General features: G+C 43.6%; 1 protein-coding gene across 1 annotated transcript in view; it reads right to left on the reverse strand.

Annotated features, from left to right (window-relative positions):
- UBE2L3 (ubiquitin conjugating enzyme E2 L3) overlaps nt 1–20,791 on the reverse strand; it is a 42,916-nt gene that overhangs the window by 2,740 nt on the left and 19,385 nt on the right. Inside the window, exons 2-3 of the mRNA XM_080918764.1 lie at nt 18,736–18,831; nt 4,700–4,886 (exon numbers count right to left, since the gene is read on the reverse strand). Coding sequence (XP_080774890.1) covers nt 4,700–4,886; nt 18,736–18,831 — 283 coding nt within the window. The remainder of the gene's footprint in view (nt 1–4,699; nt 4,887–18,735; nt 18,832–20,791) is intronic.

Here is a 20,791-nt window from a genome sequence, read left to right on the forward strand (position 1 = left end):
AGAACCAAGCATGATTATATCAGGTGTCCTCCAAGGTCCCTTAGCTGAGGATGTATATATACTATGCCCTCAACTCAGTGACAGCAAGTAGAGAGCAGCAAAAATGCCTAAGATGAACAAACACACAGTGCCTTGAAGACAGCCTGAAGGCAAATCATTCCCAACTGTTTACCTCACGATATAAAAATGCCTGCAGTGGGAAAGCGGTGGAAAGTTGGAAGCTTGGTCAAGAGAAAGCTGATAGACAACTTCCTGTCAGTTTCTGTTGTGCTGAAGGTCTATGTGCAATTTGTTTTTATATGTAAGTCTCACTCTCTGGCCACCTTTAAAGAAGCCCTGCCCCATGTAGGTGCCACACTACCTAGTCCCCTCATCCCTGATTTTCTGACAGGGTCTCACTATGTAGCATGGCTGGCCTTGAACTTACTAGTTAAGTCTGGGTTCCATTGAAATTACAAAGATCCCCCTGCCTCTGCCCCCAAGTTCTGGGACTAAAGGTGTGTGCCACCACACCCAGCACCCTTTATTCTTTTACTTTGGCTTGCTATATACTTAATAAATGCACTCATTCAAAACTGAAAATAAGGCTAGCATAGACCTCATTCTGGACAGCAGTCAGTCCACTCTGTGCTCTGCAGACACAGACCTCATTTTTATACTTGTCCATACACAGGCCACCCCCCGCCCCGGCAGTTAGTGGAGGTAGGTTCCTGCTCTGTATGATGCACTTTACTCAGGGCACTTCTAATGGGGGAGCGCATATTATGAAGCTGCACCTGTCTGTCAGCAATGAGCCCAGCTCAGAGAACTATCACAAAAAGTGCTGGACTGTAAGCAGATGTGCTGGCACCACCGCTGAAATGACATCACCTAAAAACTTAAGACAAGGGTCCAGACACAGTTCAAGGCCACCTTGGGCAACATATCCACATATTGTGATCCACACAGAATCATATTACCATGTTCTTTTTATGAGAGTAATTATTTTATTTAGCATACTTCATTACTTTTTATGGCTTTTTTATGTCACTGTGTGGAAATATCGCTGTCATCTTTGGTCATCTGGGAAGAGGGATATTCTGCTGAGAAAATGCCTCTACTAAACTGGCCTCTAGAGCATTCCTTGACTAATAGCTGACGTGGGAGGACCCAGCTCACTGTAGGTGGTGCCACACTGGGCAGACAGATGGTGCTGCTGGGATCATAAGGAAACAACACACTGAGCAGACAAGGAGCCAGCCGGTAAACACCAAAATTTTGCTGTCCCTACTTCAGTTCTTTTCATTTTTTGAGATGGTTTCTCTGTGTACTCCTAGCTGTCCTCGAACTCAAAGATCTACCTACTTCTGCCTCTAGGGTGCTAAGATAAAAGATCTGTGCACCTTCCTTCCCAAGCTGCTTGGGTCATGGTGTCCCCAACACAGAGACGAGGTGTCACACTGTGTGTCCATCAGTAAGAGTCGCTTCTCCCTCGTGCCTAGACAGAGCTGCAATGAGCATTAGTGATAAGTGCTTGCCTCCAAGCTTCACAACCTAAGCTGGATCCCTGGCATTGATGGGGGAAGAAAAGAACTGACTCCCCCAAACCTTCTGACCTTCAATGTACTCATGTATGCATGCATGCACACGTGCACACACATGTAATTTTTCAAATGTTTGTGTGAATCCATGCTTTCATTTTTGGGGAACACATTCAACTAAAAGTTGGCCTGCTGGGTCACGGGAGCATTTTTCATGTTGCTTATTCCAGATGCCTAGGTTACTGCTGCATGTGTATGTGGGTGTGTGTCTTCATGTTAGAATGCAGACACCAGAAGACGGTATCAAATCCCCTGGAGCTGGAGTCACACATTAGCCACAGTGTGGATCCTGGAACTGAACATTTTAACTTTATTGTCAATAATCTTTTCTTTAAGATTCATTTATTTTTATTTTACCTATGCGGTGCTTTGTCTGAACCCTGGGTGTATACAGTATTTGTGGATGCTACAAGGTTATTGAATCATCTGCAGCTGTAGTTAAAGATGGTTGCTAGCCACTGTATACGCTGAGAACTAAACTTTGGTTCTCTGGTGAACAAGTACTCCTAACTGTTGAGCTGTTTCTTCAGTTGCCAATCTTGTCATTTTTATCTTCCATACCTATTTAATAAAATGTGACTTTGTGCCATGGCAGAGATGCAGTTAAGAGCACTGACTGCTCTTCCAGGTCCTGAGTTCAATTCCCAGTAAACACACGGTGGCTCACAACCATCTGTAATGGGATCTGATGTCCTCTTCCTGTGTGTCTGAAGATAGCTACAGTGTATTCATATAAATAAAATCTTTAAAAAAAAACCCCAAAAACCCACTGGCTGCTCCTCCAGAGGATCTGAGTTCAATTCTTAGCACTCACATGGCAGCTCACAACTGGGAGTAGCTCAGTTTCAGGGAATTTAACACCCTCTTCTCCCTAGACAGTGGGCATGCACAAGGTGCACACACACATACATGAAGACAAAAAAAAATCCAACGCACACCACAAGTACCATGACATTATCTAAAATCAAACATTCCTAAGGACAGAGGCAGAAGAAACCCAAAAGCAGACGAGTGAAGAACAAGTGACGTGCTCACTCCACGGCTTTAGGAAATGCAGAACTGCAAGACATTAAACAGGACGGTGATGTGGGATGATGACCGCTGCACAGCAGTCAGGAAACAAGACCAGAAAAACACCAATGGTGAACACAAAAGCTCCTGCTATATGGGCACAACAGTGCCACATAACCCACGTTAAGTATGTAGAGACAGGAGCTGGAGAGATGGCTCTCTGGAGGACCTGAGTTCCTTGGCACTCCTGTAGCATATCTCACAAGCATTTGTAACCCCAGTCAGGAGATCTGATGGCATCTGGGATCCTCAGCATTGCATGTATATGGTGCACAAATATACATCCAGGCAAACATGGAGAGAGAGTAAGGGAACTCGGTGCCAATGGCCCCTCTTCTGCCTATGCACCTACCTCTACAACCCTGAATATCCTGCCTAAGGACGCACTCGTCTGCCCGATGGGGTCCAGAAAGGACAAGGAAACAGTATAAGCACTGCACCGAGGTGTAGGCAGCCTGCTGCTTCTGTTTCATCCTAGAGCTCCTCCATCGCTATGGGGGCCAATCCTCTTCGTGGAGAAAAAGCCGCTCAAAGTGAGCCAAGTGCCTAGCCAGCACCAACTGCCACAACGTGAATGATGACAAGTGGACAATTTACCCGGCAATAGAGCACCCAAACTGCCCCAAGAATGACCACCCTATTTGAGATAGCCAATCTACAAAAGAGCAATACATTGCTACTTTAAGTCAGTTTCACTTTATCTTTAACTAACTGAACTAACTTTTATATGTATCAGCATTGTACCTGCATGTATGTCTGGTTGGTACCCTTGGAGGCCTGAAGAAGACATTAGATCTGGAATTAGAGTCACAGAACTCTACTGTATGGGTTCTCAGAAACTGAACCCAGGTTCTCAGGCACAGCATCCAGTGAACCATCTCTGCAGCCGCAAACCACTAAGTTTCAATGGTGGTTAAAATACAGCCAGAGGTTAACAGAACTGGGAGAATGTGACAGAGATATCAGAATCAAAGCCATGCTACAAAGACAACAAGGAACTCGTTTTTTTAGGAAGAAGCATTATTATGCTTTCCCAAATCACAAAACAGTAATTCTAACACTATACCTGATATGAAAAAACCAAAAACCAACCAACAAACAAAAAGCCCTAAACTTTTAAAGATAACATTTCTCTGCGTAGTCCTGGCTGTCCTGGATTCCTGGAACTCACTCTTTCGACAAGGTTATCCTGGAACCCACAGATCTGCCTCCTTAGTGCTAGGATTAAAAGCGTGTGCTACCACCACACTGCATGAAATTCTTATAGCCAACAGTATATTTTACAAAAGAACAGAAAACTACCCTAAGCTATCTGGTCATTTGGAGGCAGGAAGCAGCCCAGCCTGAAGCAGCAGTGCTGGGCTGTGCATGCAGACCTGAAGAGAAAGGAGGACTAAGAAGTGGTGAAGCATGTGCACCAGGTCCTGTCAGCTTCCCTGTCATCGGTTCTCAGTGCCAGAGGGCCTGTGCAGGAGCACTGCTCCCCAGTTACCCCAGCAAGGTAACTCAGCTCAGAGGCCTGGACTGTGAGGGAACAAGAACACAGAACCAAATCCTCTAAGAGAATGAGCAGGACACACACAACCACACCCACTTCTACCAAGTTACAGACACTAGCTAGCTTCATGCTTTCACAAAAACACTGCCCAAATCTGACTGTATCTTGTCTTGGTCCCAAACCTTCTAATGAAGCTAGTCTTTGGCTTATACCCTTCTGTTAGCCTGCCTTTCTGCCAGGCTGACTCCAGGCACTGACCACTACACACTAGCACAGCCCTCAAGCTCCCTATCAGGCACTATCACATCTTTCTTTCTGCCCTTCAGGGGCCCGGGCCTCCTCACAGCTAACACGCCAACCGAGATGAGGCATCCCACAGGACTGTGGAGGACTCAGCAGCGCATTTACACGCACTAGAGTTGCTACAGTAGTAGTTTCTCAACTCTGTTTGACAGGGCATTATGAGAACCTTCAAGTTCCCATCGCAAAGCAGTATTTCCAGAAAAGAGCTCTATATCTAAGGCAGGGAGAAGAAAGGTACATGCCTCACCTTGGTCAGTCTTGGTGGCTGGTTTCCAGTTTTCAGCACTAATTACTGGCAGACAGACCTGCCCCTTCTCATCGATGTTAGGGTGGTAGATCTTTGTTTTAAATGTGATCTTGGGTGGTTTGAATGGATACTCTGCTGGAAAGTTGATTTCAATTCTGAAGGCTCCCTTATCATATGGAGGGTTGTCCTAAAAGAAAAGGAGGGAACAAATGAACATAACTATGGCTAAGCCTGGGCTGCTTTAATTGTTCATTAATCATTACCAATGATATAGCAACGAAAGCCCTCTACCAAAAAGGTAATCCAACAACCAAGCGGGACTTACTTCTAGCTGAGATGCTCACGGTCTGAGTCAGTGCCAGAGCACTGTTCTCACAGCCTTGCTACTGTGTTGTCATAGCTTGAATGGCAACGGCCCCTAATAACTCGTTTGAATGCTTGGTATGAAGTTGGTGGAACTGCTGGGGAAGGATTACAGGTGCGACCTATTGGAGATGTGTCACTAAGGAAGGGCTGGCAGCTTCCAAAGCTCATGCCAGTCCTGGCTATCTCTCACTCTCTGCCCTGTGCTTACGGATCAAGCAAGATGTAAGCTCTCATCTGCTGCTCCAACACCCTCCCTGCCTGCCTGCCGCCTTGCTCCCTGGTCATATAGACTTACCCTCTAGAACTATAAGCCCCAAATAAATGTTTTCTTCTATATAAGCTGCCTTGCTCACAGTTTCTCTTCATGGTAGCAGAAATGTAAATGAGACAGGTAGACTATTTTAATCTTTTTTAGAGAAGATTTTAGTAAAGCTCAAAGTACTGGAAAAACCCAATGGTCCAATATTCCTTTATTATGAATGTTCTTTGTTAAGACGGTGAAATGAACCTACACTGCACTTCTTTATCACTTGGAGGGCATAGTTCATAGTAGGTTTATCACTGGAAGTTACACATTTTAAGGATTTTGCAGTTATACCTTAGAATTCAAATCAGATACTGTAGAGCTGCTATTACCTGAATGTATGTCCCCCACAAACTCACCCATTAAAGCATCAGCATTGGCACAGTGGGTAAAAGTACTTGCTACACAACCCTGACAACCTGAGCTAGAGCTTCAGAACCACATGGCAGAAAGAGAAAACTGACTCCACAGAATTCTGTGTGCTGTAGTGACTATGCCCCCATTCTCTCCCTCTCATGCACTCACTAATAATAAATAAAGATTTAAAACAACAAAACTAAATTGTCAGGGCTAAAAGTTAGCCCAGTGGCAGAGCACATCCAAGAAACCAGGTTCGGTCCCTAGTGTCCACACCCTACACCAGGATGTGGGTCCCTTATGACAGATACCTAGAGGGCTGAAAGACCCTTTCCACTAACCAAGAATGGGAGAACCATCAAACACTGTATCAGTCAGTGACTTGAAAAATATTTTTCAGCTTCTCTCTGAAACTAGAAAGAATGTTTCTGTTGCTTATATGCCACACCTTTGACAGCATTTTTTACAGTATCTGAATGAATGTAGATAGTAGCTTTCTGAGTGGCTTCTTCCATAACATGCAATTAGCTCACGTATTTAGCGCTAAATGATATTTGTTTAGACATCTTGGTAATTATAGATAACTCTGCTATAGACATCTCTGTGTAGGTTTCTGTCCAGATTAAATAAAAGAGCAAAAAGCACCATTGTTGGCTTGTGTTGCAAGAATATGTTTGGTTTTATATAAAGTTATCTGTATTTTCTTCTTCACTGGACTAAATCCTGAAACAACTTTAAAAAGATTCATCTTGGCGCATAGTTCTCTTTAATATAAATAAAGAAACAGAAAGCAGAGGGAGGCCAGATGAAAACCCACAAAGCACACTCCTTACTTCCATCAGCCAGGCCCTACTTCCTAAAAGTTCCACGGTCCCCCACAAATAGTGTGAACAGTTTGAACATGAGATTATGGAAGGTATATTTTTAAAGATTTAGAGTGTGTGTACCATACATGTGGGTAGCTAGAGAGGCCAGAGAGAGTGTCAGATATCTTGAGCTAGAGTTCTAGATGGCTGTGTGCGGTAAACCATTTTCCCAGCCCCTGTAGAAGGTATGTCAGCTGTCTTCCAGAGCTCCATCTGTCACTGCTGCCTGTCTTGCCAGCATTTTTAGCTGCCCATGTCCTACTGTCACCACACTAAGATGTGGAGCAGCACCTCACTGCTGTTTCAAGGTTCTCTCAATGACAAATGATACTATTTGTCATCTGTGTATTTCTCTCTTTAGATTTTTTTTATAACACTGTGTGGGTACACATGTGGGCACACATGGAGGGAAGGACATTTAGGGGCAGTTCTCTTCTTTCACCTGTGGGTTCCAGAAGTAAATCCATGCCATCTGCCTTGGCAGGAAGCATCCTTACCCACTGAAACATCTCACCAGGACTTTTTTTCTGCCCCCTCCCCTCTACGTAGATGAAGCTAGCTTTCAACTTGGCAATACTCCTCTTTTGCCTGAGCTCTGCAACTTATAGGAATATATACCACATCTAGCCTTGGTTGCAGTCACTGTTACCTTACCTGTCTCATTTTTAAAAAAAGAGAAGGCCCAGGCCCAGGATACCCCTAAAATACAGGGCTCAAGTAGTCTTCCAGCCCTAGCCTTCCAAGTACCTGGAACTATAGTTCCAAGTACCTGCACATCACCAAGCTTTGCCTATACATCTTCATTTATGAGTTAAAATTTTGTTGTTATTCTCATTTTACATTTGGTCTTTTCTTCTTTTCCTCCCAGAGATAACTTTTTAAACTGTGCATGTGCCACTGTATGTGTACAGAGATCAGCAGACAACTGTCCAAGTCAATTCTCTCCTCCTACCCTGTGATGGTCTCAGGGTCCCTAAAAATGAAACCGTTGGACTTTCCTCCTCCCTATACACCTCAAGAACTAAAGAATCTCTCCATCTGTACTCTTTCTTTTATATTTGGTCTCTCCAGTTTTTAAGATATCCAGGAGCGCAGTGGCAGCCCCTACTTCGTCCCACTTCCTCACAGCAGGGACTGAGCTCAGTTCTTCATCAGGATACAGTAAGTACATTATCTTGAGGGGCCACCAGTCAAAACTTCATACTTCTAGGCTTATTAATTTACAGATTGGAGGAGAATATACAAGGATTTTCAATATTTACACATGGTGAAAAAGCTTCAAGTGTTTTCCTTATTTCTAGGGGAATTGTGTCGATGGTGGAGAGAGAACACTCAGATACTTACCCTCACTTCTTCAAGGCAAACTTTGGTGCAAAGATCTAACGTCTTAACTCTGCCTCCCTGTTTCTAGTGTATTCTGCTATTCCCAATGGCTCTACTTCCTTACTACAAAATTCCAAGAGTTCTTCACCAGACAAGCTTTACTTTTAGAAGTATTTTGTCTTTTTTTATGAAGTTATGAACAGAATTACAGAGTAAATAACCCAACACAGAACATACTAAGTCCTGGTACTCTGTTCAATAGTTGTGATGGTTTATATATGTTCAGCCCATGTAGTGGCACTATGAAGTGTAGCCCTGTTGGAGTAGATGTGTCACTGTAGGTGTGAGCTTTGAAACCCTGTCCTAGCTGCCTGGAAGTCAGTATTCTGCTAGCAGCCTTCAAATGAAGATGTAGAAAGCTCAGCTTCTCCTGTACCATGCCTGCCTGGATGATAATGGACTGAACCTCTGAACCTGTAAACCAGCCCCAAATATATGTTGTCCCTTTTAAGACTTGCCTTGGTCATGGTGTCTTTTCATAGCAGTAAAACCCTAAGACAATGATGGAACCTAAAGGAGACCGGTTGGTCATTGGTTGGTTGACATGAGCAAATACCATGCTTCAGAGTCCCCAAGAATAAACCCTTTGGGACTTCCATCCTACTCATCTCTAGAACTGAAGAGTTCCCCAACACAGTATTGCTGTTCTGATATCTTGGTGTCCTGGTTTTTAAGGACCATGGCAAGCTTCATCCTACCTCCATATACCCTGGGTGGAAACAGAAACTCTCCAGCAAACAGATGTACCCACTGGCAGTTGAGACTGATATGCATCCAGTCTCCAGATTCCTATACTCTAATCCCAACCAAGCGTGGAGGCACTGAATGGTGTCCTCAGGAAAATAGGAGTAGGCTGAGCAAAAGAAGGGAAAGGCCTTCTAGTAGAGGGCTAAATACTAGGATGTTGGGTTAGAGGTAACAGCACAGGACATGCTGGGAGGATGTGAACAGGCAGTTAGTTGGCCAAGAAGTTGCTAAGACTGTAAGTTGTACCCTAAATCAAGGTACCGAATACATACACAGACACTGCAAGGCAGGCTGTTTGGGAATGTGGGATACTCACAGGAAAGTCAAGTATGGCTGTGTATAGAAGGCAGCCTTGTACTGCTAGAAATGACAGCCAAGCTCTCTTTGCTTTCTCTTTCAAACTTCATACGAGGAAACCTCAATCGCACCTTTTAAAAATAATCATAACTTATGCTTATTTGCCTGTTTATCATCCGTGTCAGGAATGCATTTTCTCCTTCCATCACAATGTAGGCTTGGTTCTAGGAGCTTTACCTACTAAGCCACATTGAATCAATCCTTCAATTCCTTCTTCAAGGAACACAGTTTTCTAGACCAATTAAAAAGTGTCCTGTCTGTATTCTGAACTGTTCCACTCAGAACAGCTAACTCTTTCCTGCACTGTTTTTGGTTTTTAGGGGAAATGAAAATGGTAAGGTAGAGATGAGGTGAGGGTACAGCTGACCAAAAACAACTGTTTATGTTGCTTTAGCCATGTAAAAATAGCTTGCTCCGAGACTGCTGGCTGGTAAGAGCTGTTAACTGTCTTCACTCAGCATCTAGGGCTGATCAACCTGTTTCATGCTTCTTCTTATTACACTCTGTGCCGTTCCCGTTACCAAAGGTCCTGACAACGAGAAACTGAATTTGTGAAGTTTCCTGTGCCAGACACAAGGAAAAAGAGACTCTTCTGCTATAAGAGTAAAGGTTATCCTTACCAAGTGCTCATAGACAAGCTTACCTAACTACTATGAGCTTCTTTCTTTGGTAGTGGTTTGAATAGAAATAGCCCCATGAACTCAAAGATTTGAATGCTTGGTCACCAGGGAGTAGCACTATTAGGAGGTGTAGCCATATGGAGTAGATGTGGCCTAGATGGAGGAAGGGTATGAGGGGGAAGGAGGGGAATCAAACATTCAAGCCAGGCCCAGTTTCCCTCCCTTTCTCCTCTTTCCCCTCTCCCTTCCTTCTGCCTGCTGATCCAGATGTAGAACGCTCAGTTCCATCTCCAGCACCATGTCTGCTGCACCATAATGATAATGGACCGAACCTCTGATCCTGTAAGCCAGCCCCAATTAAATGCTGTCTTTATAAGAGTTGCTGTGGTCATGGTATCTGTTCACAGTAATAAAATCCTAACTAAGACACTTACGTAGGCAAAGAAATGGCTCTGGTATGTGCAAATCAGACTAGGGGGACAGAAAGTATTGCCTACATTGACCTAGTATCAAGCCAAAGAAGTTGAAATCATGTCCAGCTCGACCAAGTTATTTTTTTGTGAAAGTGCATAAAATTAAAACTGTCTGTCTACTGGGTAAAGTCGCTCGAGTAGTTATAGAGATACAGCTTGGGGGATGATTTCCTTTGGCTCTCAGTCTATCACAGCAGGACAGAAACAGCAGAACTCACATGGCAGCAGACAGGACGCAGCTTTCTTGTCCATCCAGCTCACAATGCCATTATCCAAGTCAGCCTTGGTCATTCCAGCTTAGTCCTCACATTCGTTCCCTCCCTCCCTCTCCCACAGGTGATTTAAAATCCAGTCAGGTTCACAATGAAGATTAACCACACAGGCTTAAAGAGCCAAAAGTAAAACTTGACATTCTAGAGCTAAACTTGTCCTGTGAAAAGGCAGCTGAAAAATTGGGACACTAAGAAAAAAAAGTCTTTTAGACAATTTTTAGGAATTTACTCCTCAGATATTTCACATGCATATGCACACACATTTGCTCACCTTTTTTTACTTTAAGTGTATGTGTCTGTGTGTTTGTATACAGAAGTGCATGAGTACCCACCAAGGCTAGAAGGAGGTGTCAGACTCCCAGGACAGGTGGTTGTGAGCTGTCCATGTCAGGCCCAGTCCAGTGTCTACCTCTCTTTTTGTTACCTGTGGATCCAGATCCATACGTCAAACTCTCTATTTCTCTAGCACCATTATGTCTGCCTGCATGCTGCCATGACAACAATGGACTAAACCTCTGACCTGTAAGTGAATCCCAATTAAATGCTTTCCTTTGTAAGAGTTGCCATGGTCAGCCAGGCATAGTGGTGCATGTCTTTAATCACAGAATTTGGAAGGCAGAGGTATGCAGATTCTGAGTTCAAGCACAGCCTGGTCTATCTACATGGTAAATTAGTTCCAGGACTGCTAGGGATACATAGTGATGATACCCTCTCTAGAGAAAAAAAAATTAAAAACAGAAAAAGAAAAAGTAGGAAACATGGCAGATTATAGGCAAATGTGGGACTGGAGAAGGAGACTGTTCCACTGGACATGGCTTGCGCACATGAGACCTAAAAGCCCACCTCTACAATGACACTCTTCCTCCAACAAGGCCACACCTCCTAATACTGCTGTTCCCTATGGGAATATGGGGGCCAATTACATTTAAACTACCACAGATAGTATACATACTTATAATTCTAATACTTAGTGATTTCATTCAGGAAGCTGAGGAAGAGGGACAAAGAATTCAAGGCCGTAAGTGTCGCTGGGATTATTAAATATTTAATTCAACAGATGGTGCCCATATAAAAACTACACAATCTAGTTACTATAATTATAAGCTATAAGCCTAGATTGGGCAGATCTAGAACTATAGTAACTTATTTCCCAGCTGTAAGACCCCTTGCCACTTCTGGTTTCTCCTGGCCACGTGGTTCTGGTCAATCATGGCTTCCACCTCTTCTTCTTCAGTCCTCTCTCCTTCCCCTCTACCTGCCTCCTCTCAGACTTCCAGTCTTACCTTCCCCTCCACTGCCTAATCACAGGCTCTTGCTATACAACAAAGTAAAATGGGAAGGTTTACATGAGATCCCTAACTTCTTTTGAGGAAACAGAATTAACATCAGAATACAAGCAGCATCAGGACAACCCACAACACAAAAGATAAACCTTTTTAACAACAGAAACACACACACCACTATTTTACGGATATCTATTTATAAACAGCACAGCTATGATAAAAACATTTCAGGCTGCAGAGATGGCTCAATGGTTAAAAACATTGGTTGTTCTTCTAGAGGTCCTGGGCTAAGATTCCCAGTACTCACATGACAGCTTTTAACAATTTGTAACTCCAGCTCTAGGGGATCCAACACCCTCACACAGACATCCAGGTAAGCAAAACACCAACATAACCCCCCCCAAAAAAACCAACAACACTTCACTAAAATTCTGTTGATTTTCTGTCCCTTTTTTTTTAAAGACATTTATTTAATGTGAATACATTGTTGCTGTCTTCAGACACACCAGAAGAGGGCATCAGATCTCATTACAGATGGTTGTGAGCCACCATGTGGTTGCTGGGAATTGAACTCAGGACCTCTGGAAGAGCAGTCAGTGCTCTTATCCACTGAGCCATCTCTCCAGCACCTTTCTGGCCTGTCTTACACTGTTCTAGAACAAGTCTCACAGGCAAATGCTGTCATTATCCACATCCGCAAGTCTGACAAACAAGACAGTAGCTGAATAACCAGCCTAAAATCTCTAAACTATTCAGGTTCTCTCTCCTTTAATGTAACCTATAGTACTTGCAAGTACCCATGTATGTGTCTTCTGTGAAACCCTGAATCCAAGGCAATCAAGTGCTTCAACTGCTGCTAGAACCTGTATTTCTATGAGGTCTCACATGGGATGAGCATTTAAATTAAATGGCAGGCTATCCTGTAAGTTTGGAAAAGGGTAAAGTATCTGAGATTCTTCACTTCCTGGCACCAATCTCCAAGCCACAAAGCTATCTTATTGCAGTTAAATCCAAGAGAAAGCTTTTCATCATCTGGCACCGAAGATGTAAGGTCTTTCTGCCCTTCTTGCTATAGCTAACTAACTGGCTTCTAACTCAGAGCTCTGTCTCCCTCTGGCTGAGATTAAAACTGTGCACCACCACACTCCTATTCTTTCTACATGGCACCCCTTCTAGAATCCCCACTCCCCATTCTACCTCTGGTCTTTTCTGCTCGGAATCTATCACTGGCCCTAGAAATGGAGTCAGGACCAATCTCCAGCTCCCTGACATAGAATGCTCTAACACATGTATCTCAAGGCATCTGGATATCCAAATAGCCTGATAGCATTTTTAGACTTTGTTACAAATGGAAAAAAAGCTTGCAAATAGGACAATGCCCATAAGAACCATTGACCTTCAGTATGTTCATAACAGAACATTACTTTCTTAGTCGGAAGACTTTCTCCAAGATCCCACAAAAGCACAAAGGGCAGACTGAGACCATATAGTGTTGCTAATTAAATTAAATGTCAAGCCTAGGGCAGTTGGCCTGAGGCAGCACTGCTCCCAAGACACACAGGACAAGACAGACACTACCCAGACAAGCTGAAAGGGCACACAACCTCCGTATTTACCAAATAACTCTACTACCAGAAAAACCTAGATTCTCATTTAAGACAAGATACAGACAGACATAGAAAAGAAAACACAACTGGAGAGATCCAACTCCCCTAGCCTCTCTAAGTACAAAATGACATATACACATAACCCATAGAGTAACTACAGTGCAATAAAAACATACCTCACATATACATAAAAACAAGAGAAGACAATAAAAAACTAAAAATAAATTTAAAAAAAGAAGCCCCAAAACACAAAATTTGTCAATAAAAATTGTCAAAATTAAAAGAAAAATATATGCTCAAAAAATAGTTCTAAATGAGCTGGGCAATGGTGGTGAGTGCCTTTAATCCCAGGACTTGGGAAGCTGAGGCAGGCCAATCTGGTCTACAGAGAGGGTTCCAGGACACCCAGGACTACACAAAGAAACCCTGTCCTGCAAAACCAAAAAGATCTATTGTATTATAGCCTTCAATTCCCTACTTCTAAAAACACTAGAAAAAAGTGACATTCTCATGTTCCTAACACTCTGGAGGCTGAGACAGGAGGTCAAATGTGCTGTGAGCTAAAGCATCAACAAAGCAGAAAAATAAAAAGAGCACCTGAGCAACACTAATAAGCACGTCCAGAACCTAAAGGAGAAGACAGCCTTGCTGTTCAAGCACATATGCAACATTCTCTAGAAAAAGCCCAAATGTTAAAAAACAAGAAGATTTAATACATTTATGAGGATCAGAGCCATACTAAGTAACTTTTCTGACCACCCAAACTTACAGGAGAAACAAATATGAGAGCCAGGTGGCCTAGAGCTCAGTGGTAGGACTAGCATATTAAGACCTTGAGTTGAGACCAGACCACAACAAGAGGACAAAAAGAGGAAAACAAAGAGAAAAAAAGGAGAGAGAAAGAAAGTTAGGGAAGAGGTTGGTCCAGTGAGCTACTGAAAAGGAAGAGGCAGGAGAATAAGCTGAGATGAACTGAAAGCAGTTATCAGGAGTGATGCAAATAAATGCAAATAAATACCACACAAAACAACTATAGGCATACTCAAGAGACAAGGCAAAGCAGAATAAGAATGAAAACTAGTAGCAGGATGATCAAAAAGAAACACTTTGAAAAGTTATAAGTGAAGAGTTTACACATCAAACTCCAGGACAGGCAGGACTACAGAGACCCAGTTACAAACAAGACAAAACAGGCCCAGGCAATGTCAGCACACACCATTAGTCCTGGTACTCCGGAGGCAGAAACAGGTGGATCTCTGAGTTCAAGGCCAGCCTAGTCCTCAAGAGTGAATTCCAGGACAGCTAAGGCTACACAGAGAAACCCTGTCTTGAAAACTAACAAAAATAAGACGAGAATACTTCCAAAAGTGATTAAACACAACTACATCAAAATCTCAACAATGCTTTGTTTCGCTAAGTGAAAAACATTCCCACATGAAATTCCCAGGGACCTTCACCCAAATCAAGTGGTAAATAATTTTAATTGAGGAAGACTCGAGTTGAATGCTTGCTTTGGCAGCACATATACAAAAACAAACAACAACAAAATGGAACGAAACAGAGAAGACTGGCACAGTGCCTGAGCAAAGATGACACGAAAATCCATGAAGCATTCCATTAAAAAAAGACTAGAGCTCCGAGTACCATTTCTCATTTCAAAACTCACTGTAAACTGATTGTGGTGGCTCACACCTCAAACCTTAGCATTTGGAACGCCAGTCTGGGCCACACATAATATATTCTAGACCAGCCTGGGGTACCCAGAAGCCCTGTGTCAAAAAAGAGAACAAAAATGAAACAAATGTTTCTCATAAGTGACAGTAATCAAAACAATGTAGCACTAGTATAAAGTGACTAACCAGTACTAAAAAAATAAAGTTAAGAACCCTGGGTGAAGGAGGTAGCTCAGCAGGTAAAAGTGCTAACTGTATGAAGTCCTGGGTTCAAATCTCCAGAACCCACGAGGAAGGCAGAGGCCATACAATGGGGTCTGAAATGCAAAGGCAGAAGGTGAAGACAAAACAACCACCGGAGGCTCTGCTGTATTTTGCTCAAAAGGCAAAACAGAACAGAAAGAAGACCCTTTATGGAATAATAGATCAGGACAGACACTGGAAAGCTGTCCTCTGAACACTACTCACAACTGAGCACACCCATAAAACAGCTTTTTAAAACAATGGGAAGCCCAGAAACAAATTCTCATGGAGTTAAGAGATGTAACTTGGGAGAATTCTTCCCTAGCATGTTTGATGCTCTGGGTTTGATCTTCAGTACCACATAAGCCTACCCTCAAGGGATGAAGGCAGAAAAACTGGAATTCAAGACCATACTCAATTATATAGCAAGTTCAAGGTCAGCCTGGGACACATAAGACCCCACTGGAGTAAGGAAAGAGGGAAGAGAAAGGAGAGAGGCAGGTTAGCTAGTGAGCTAACTCACATATATTAACCTGATTTTTTTTTAATGTTGATTTTTTATTTGAAACAAGTTGTTAATATGTATCCATGGCTGTCCTGGGACTTACTATGTACACCTGGATGGCCTGAAACTCTTAGAGGTCTGCCTGTCTCTGCCTCCTAAATGCTGAGACTGAGGAACACCACACCATGACTTCCCCACCACCACAAGTTCCCTCTTCTTAAAAGGCAGTGACCAATGCACACCTTTAATCCCAGAACTCAGAGGCGGAGGCAGGTGGCTCTCTCTGAGTTTGAGGTCAGCCTGGTCTACATAATGAGTTCCAGGACAGCCAAGGCTATACAGAGAAACCCTATCCAGAAAAACCAAAAATAAGCTAAGTAAATAAGTAAATAAATAAAAATTTAAGCATTTTAAACTTAAATGGTTCCTTTTATCTTTCATTCTAACACTAAAAGGCTGAAGTTGGAGAACTGCTCTGAATTCAAAGCCAGTCTCAGCTACAAAGTGAAACCCTGCCACAAAAGGTCAAAAAGGAACCAAACGTGGTACCTACACACCTGCCCAGCATGTGAAAGATCCAAACAGGAGGATCAGGAGTTTAAGGTCATCTTCAGCTAGGCTGGGCTACCCGAGAGAGACCAAGACACCACGCACGCACGCACACACACACACACACACACACACACACACACGTGGGTAGGTAGGGCTCAGTAATGGTGGAGCTGGGTATCATGGTACATGCTTTAATACCAGCACTGGGGAGGCAGAAGCAGCTGGATCTCTGTGAGATTGAGGTCAGCCTGGTCTATATAATTCCAGGGCAGCCAGGACTATAAATTAATTAGTTAAAATCAATTTAATGGTGGGGCTGGAGAGATGGCTCAAAAGTTAAGAGCCCTTATTATTGTTACAGAGGATCTAGGTTTGGTCCTAGCACCCACAGGGCAGCTAACTAAGTTCTGAGGGAATCTAATACCCTCTTCTGGCCTCTGAGGACAGTAGGCATGAACATTGTGCACAGGCATACATGTAGGCAAAACACTCATATAAAATAAAAACATTAAGGGATAGGGCAATGAACTCAGTGATAGAGCGTTTACATCCACAGAGTGCTAAGTGAAGTCCCCAGTGCCACATCAGAGAAGCGAGCTTGAGCTGCATGGCACCGTCTGTAAGAGTGTCACTCGGCCACCTCACCCTCAGTGCTTCAGCCAGGCTTAAGAACTAAGGATCAGTATCTTCCTGTAAAATGGAAGGGTAGGAGAGAACACAGAACTCTGAGTAGGTAGACTTCAGGTGAACTTCAACAGAAGGTTCCCATTCTGGCCTATTCCCTGTGATACACAAGAACTAAGCCCAGGGGAGGAATCACATACAGTAACTATCCTGAGTAAAGAAGAAATACCCTGGACAATGATCAGAGCAGGGAAATGAAGCAGTGAAAAGATCTGAGCAGCCCCTGCCACAGTTGCTCCCGGAGTGCAGCTGCTTCAAATGAAGGCAAATCTTTGGTGCCTAGATACTTCTAGATCCTCAAAGCACACTGGGATTTGACCAGCCAATCTGTACCATACATAATGAGCTTTCTGACCGCTGTGTCAGCCAGCATGAACCCAGAAACCTTCCTTGGTGTGAGCTGGAGGCAGTTTGCGGACAGTGACCGGACACAATGACACTACCCCAGTCTTACCACTTAAAAACCAGTTCATTCATTCCTCTCGTTTTCCAAAGAACCATGGATCAGCTATTGGCATTTTAGTATTAGAAAGGGGACAGAGAGATGGCTCTGGCTGTCCCACTTACTCTGACAGATCATACAGGCTAGAACATCTGCAGTAAGTATACTCTGCATTCTTCCTTGCTAAAGAAAAGAGTTCAGTCTCTCAAAGAGAAAGCAATTATAAATACCAATGAAAGATGTGTCAGATATAGGGAAAAGAACCTGGGGCAAAGGAGAAAAGAAAGGAAGATAGTGAGCGTGAAAGAAAGAAAGTAGGAGAGCTTATCAATGTAGGTCAACATTGTAGGCTAAGGTGACTGCAGGTCTCCAATGTCCAAGTGAGGCTGTACATTGCACAAATAGTCTACCTCCAGAGAAAAGGCAGGGGGAGGGAGATGGGCAGAAAACTTTCACATATAGCAAGAAACTGATGTTAGAAGGGTCCCCAGAGATAAAACAGGAGAAAGAGTGCGGGTGAGTAGCAAGACAGCAAGTATCGAAAGTATCGAAACTGATTACAGGCTTAAGGATCAAAGCTTCTGGAGGCAAGCAATCGTCAGATATGTGACCAGTGAGAGGAATTATGTGTTTTTTGTGAAGCACTCCAAGAGAGTGGGAGCAACAGGAAGTGCATGCTGAAGTCAAGAACAACTCAAGACTCCAAAAGGAGAAGGGGATAGAGAAGATAGAGGGAAAGACACAAAATCAAGAGTGATAGAACTAAAGCAAAGTCTTCTTAGGAGGAAGTGGAACCTGTTGCAAGGTGTGCTTGAAGGACGTAGGGCCACTGGGGGCAGACACTGGAGAAAGTGGAGAACACAGAGGCAATCAGGACTAGTGATGGGAGACAAACCAAGGCACACACAGGAGTGTGGCACGGATAAACACGGGTGTCTGAAAGGCTAGTCACAGATGGAAATCCATGGAGAAAGCCAACCAAGGTCCATATGGGAAGCCAGCTCTTTACCAAAGCAGACAGACAGGAGCCTCAACCTTATAAACGGGGGAACAGGCAACAAGAGGAGCAGACTCATGCTCCTCTTCCTTTTTAAGTAACCACAGAATTGGAAGGGTTGGGGCATCTACAATTGTAAAGCAGTGTGAAGCCAGGATTTCACTCTGCCTTGCTTGTCATCCTGTAGCCACTGCCCACTTATGCCCAAATGAGGAACTTACTGAGGAACACAGAGACATGGCAGCAGTAGCAGCACACCACCTGAAAGAATAATCTAGTAAGGAGTGGAAGTGTTCAATACTCACAGGAACAATAAGCCCTTGCCAAGTCAATAAATTAGCTTCATCAACCTGGATGTTACGGAAGTTTTTCATTCCACATTTGCGGATCTCTTCAAGCTCCTGTTGATTAACAAAGCATAAAGGGGTGTCAAATCAGGGAAAGCACCACATATTCAGATCCCTCCGGACTCCCTCAAATTAAACCAGGTGACAACATCACCAATGACAACATTAGCACGATGACAGAATACATCACATCAGGTAAGGAAGCATGGAGCCATTTGCAGTATCATTGCCTCTAAGACCCTTGCCCCAGACCAAACCAAGTCCCAATCTCAAGCAACCCACTTAACACAGTGAGTGGAACCATGCTTCTGCAGAGATGACACTTCCTCTTTTGGCTGGTCATACTGCCTGCTTAATACGACCAGCAGAGCCAGGTGTGGATCACAGTTATAATCCCAGCACTTGGGAGAATAACACAGAGAGACTGCTGTGGGTTCAAGGCCAGCTGGGGTTGCAGGGTGAGATTTTTACCAAGTGGGGAGGGGAGTGGATAATTGAAAATAAGAAAGTAGATGTCTCCCAGCAACTACACAGGGGCAAACATGTAACAGGGACCTACAGAGCTAACTACTTCCAGCACTAGCTATGTCCGGGAAGTTGAGGTTATAAAAATGAATAAGCCTAGGTCTAGAAGGCAAAGAAAGGGGAATGAATACCTTTCCTACCTAACACTTTAAGTTGAAATTTCAGGACTCCACCCCAGGATGGCCACAGGCAAAGAGCACAACCAACAAGTCTGGGATGAGGATGGAAAGCAGCACTGAGCCTCAATTTATTCAGCTTTCAACAGCATGGTAAGTCAAGGAGCTGGAAAGTGCATCATAACAAGATCTGAAACCAGGAGTGTTCTCATACACAACAAAGCAAATATCCCTTCTCTGAGAAACAAGGACCACATGACTATGACTGTTTCAGAATCCAGTATGAGATGTCTTTACATTGTCTATCACTTGGTTTTCCACTGTGTATCAGCACCATGTTTACTACCACTTCCCCAACACCAATGAACATATAGAAGGTATCTTAACCCAAGCCACCAAAATGTGCCGAGACTCATGCCCACACATACATTGTCACATCCTCCACGGCCTCACCTCGAGGTTTCTGGCCTGCCACTCCCCAACCACTATTTCCTTACAACCAATTAGATGATGGCCTCCCATACACCCAAGATGCCTTCTCACCTACAACATAAACATTAGCCCTGTTTCATCTACATCTTCTCTGTTCCAGCTCACATGACCTCTAATACAGGAAAGCCCTCTCCTTACACAGCCATGATTCATAATGGCCAAGGCCACACTATTGGCTCCTATGTCACCAAAACCAAAAGATCTGTTGCACCACACATTCCCATAATGCCACAACAGTTTGTAAGGCACAGTAGGGCTAGGAAAGTATGAAGGAGTAACTTTCCTGAGGCCTAACTCAGAGTGGACTGAGGAGGAAGATATGTTGAAGGAATGTATGAAATGGGTGTCTCACTGAATGCTGCCTGTTCATCAACCTTAGGTGCCTACCATAAGCAACCCGGACCAACTCTGGAAATTCTAGTCCAGCAAGTGTGGATAGAGCTTTTTGTTGTATTTTTGTTTTGTTTTGTCTTTAGAGGCAAGGTCTAACTATGTATGTAGCCTTATCTGTCCTGGAACTTTCTCTGTAGAGCAGCCTACCTCAAACTCAGAGATGTGCCTCTCTCTAACTGTGCATGTGCTAGGATTAAAGGTGTGCTTTAACATGGGAACTCTCAGTAAGTGACACAAGAAGGGAAAGGGTATTGCCACGCATAGCCAGTCCACTTCTAAGAAAGGCCCAGCACCCTAGCAACCCTACAGGCCCTGATCCATACCAGGGACAAGAAGCCGTGCTAGCCTGATTGTTCTACAAGCAAAGATTCAAAAAGAAAGCTGAGTGGATAACCTGCCAGTTGCCATCTTGGTCTCATCAGCTGTCAGGTACCATGAAATACGGACACGCTCAAGAAGGGAAAGGTTTCACGCTCCATTAACCATTT

The sequence above is a fragment of the Micromys minutus genome (assembly GCF_963924665.1).
Source record: "Micromys minutus genome assembly, chromosome: 7".
Classification (NCBI taxonomy): domain Eukaryota; kingdom Metazoa; phylum Chordata; class Mammalia; order Rodentia; family Muridae; genus Micromys; species Micromys minutus.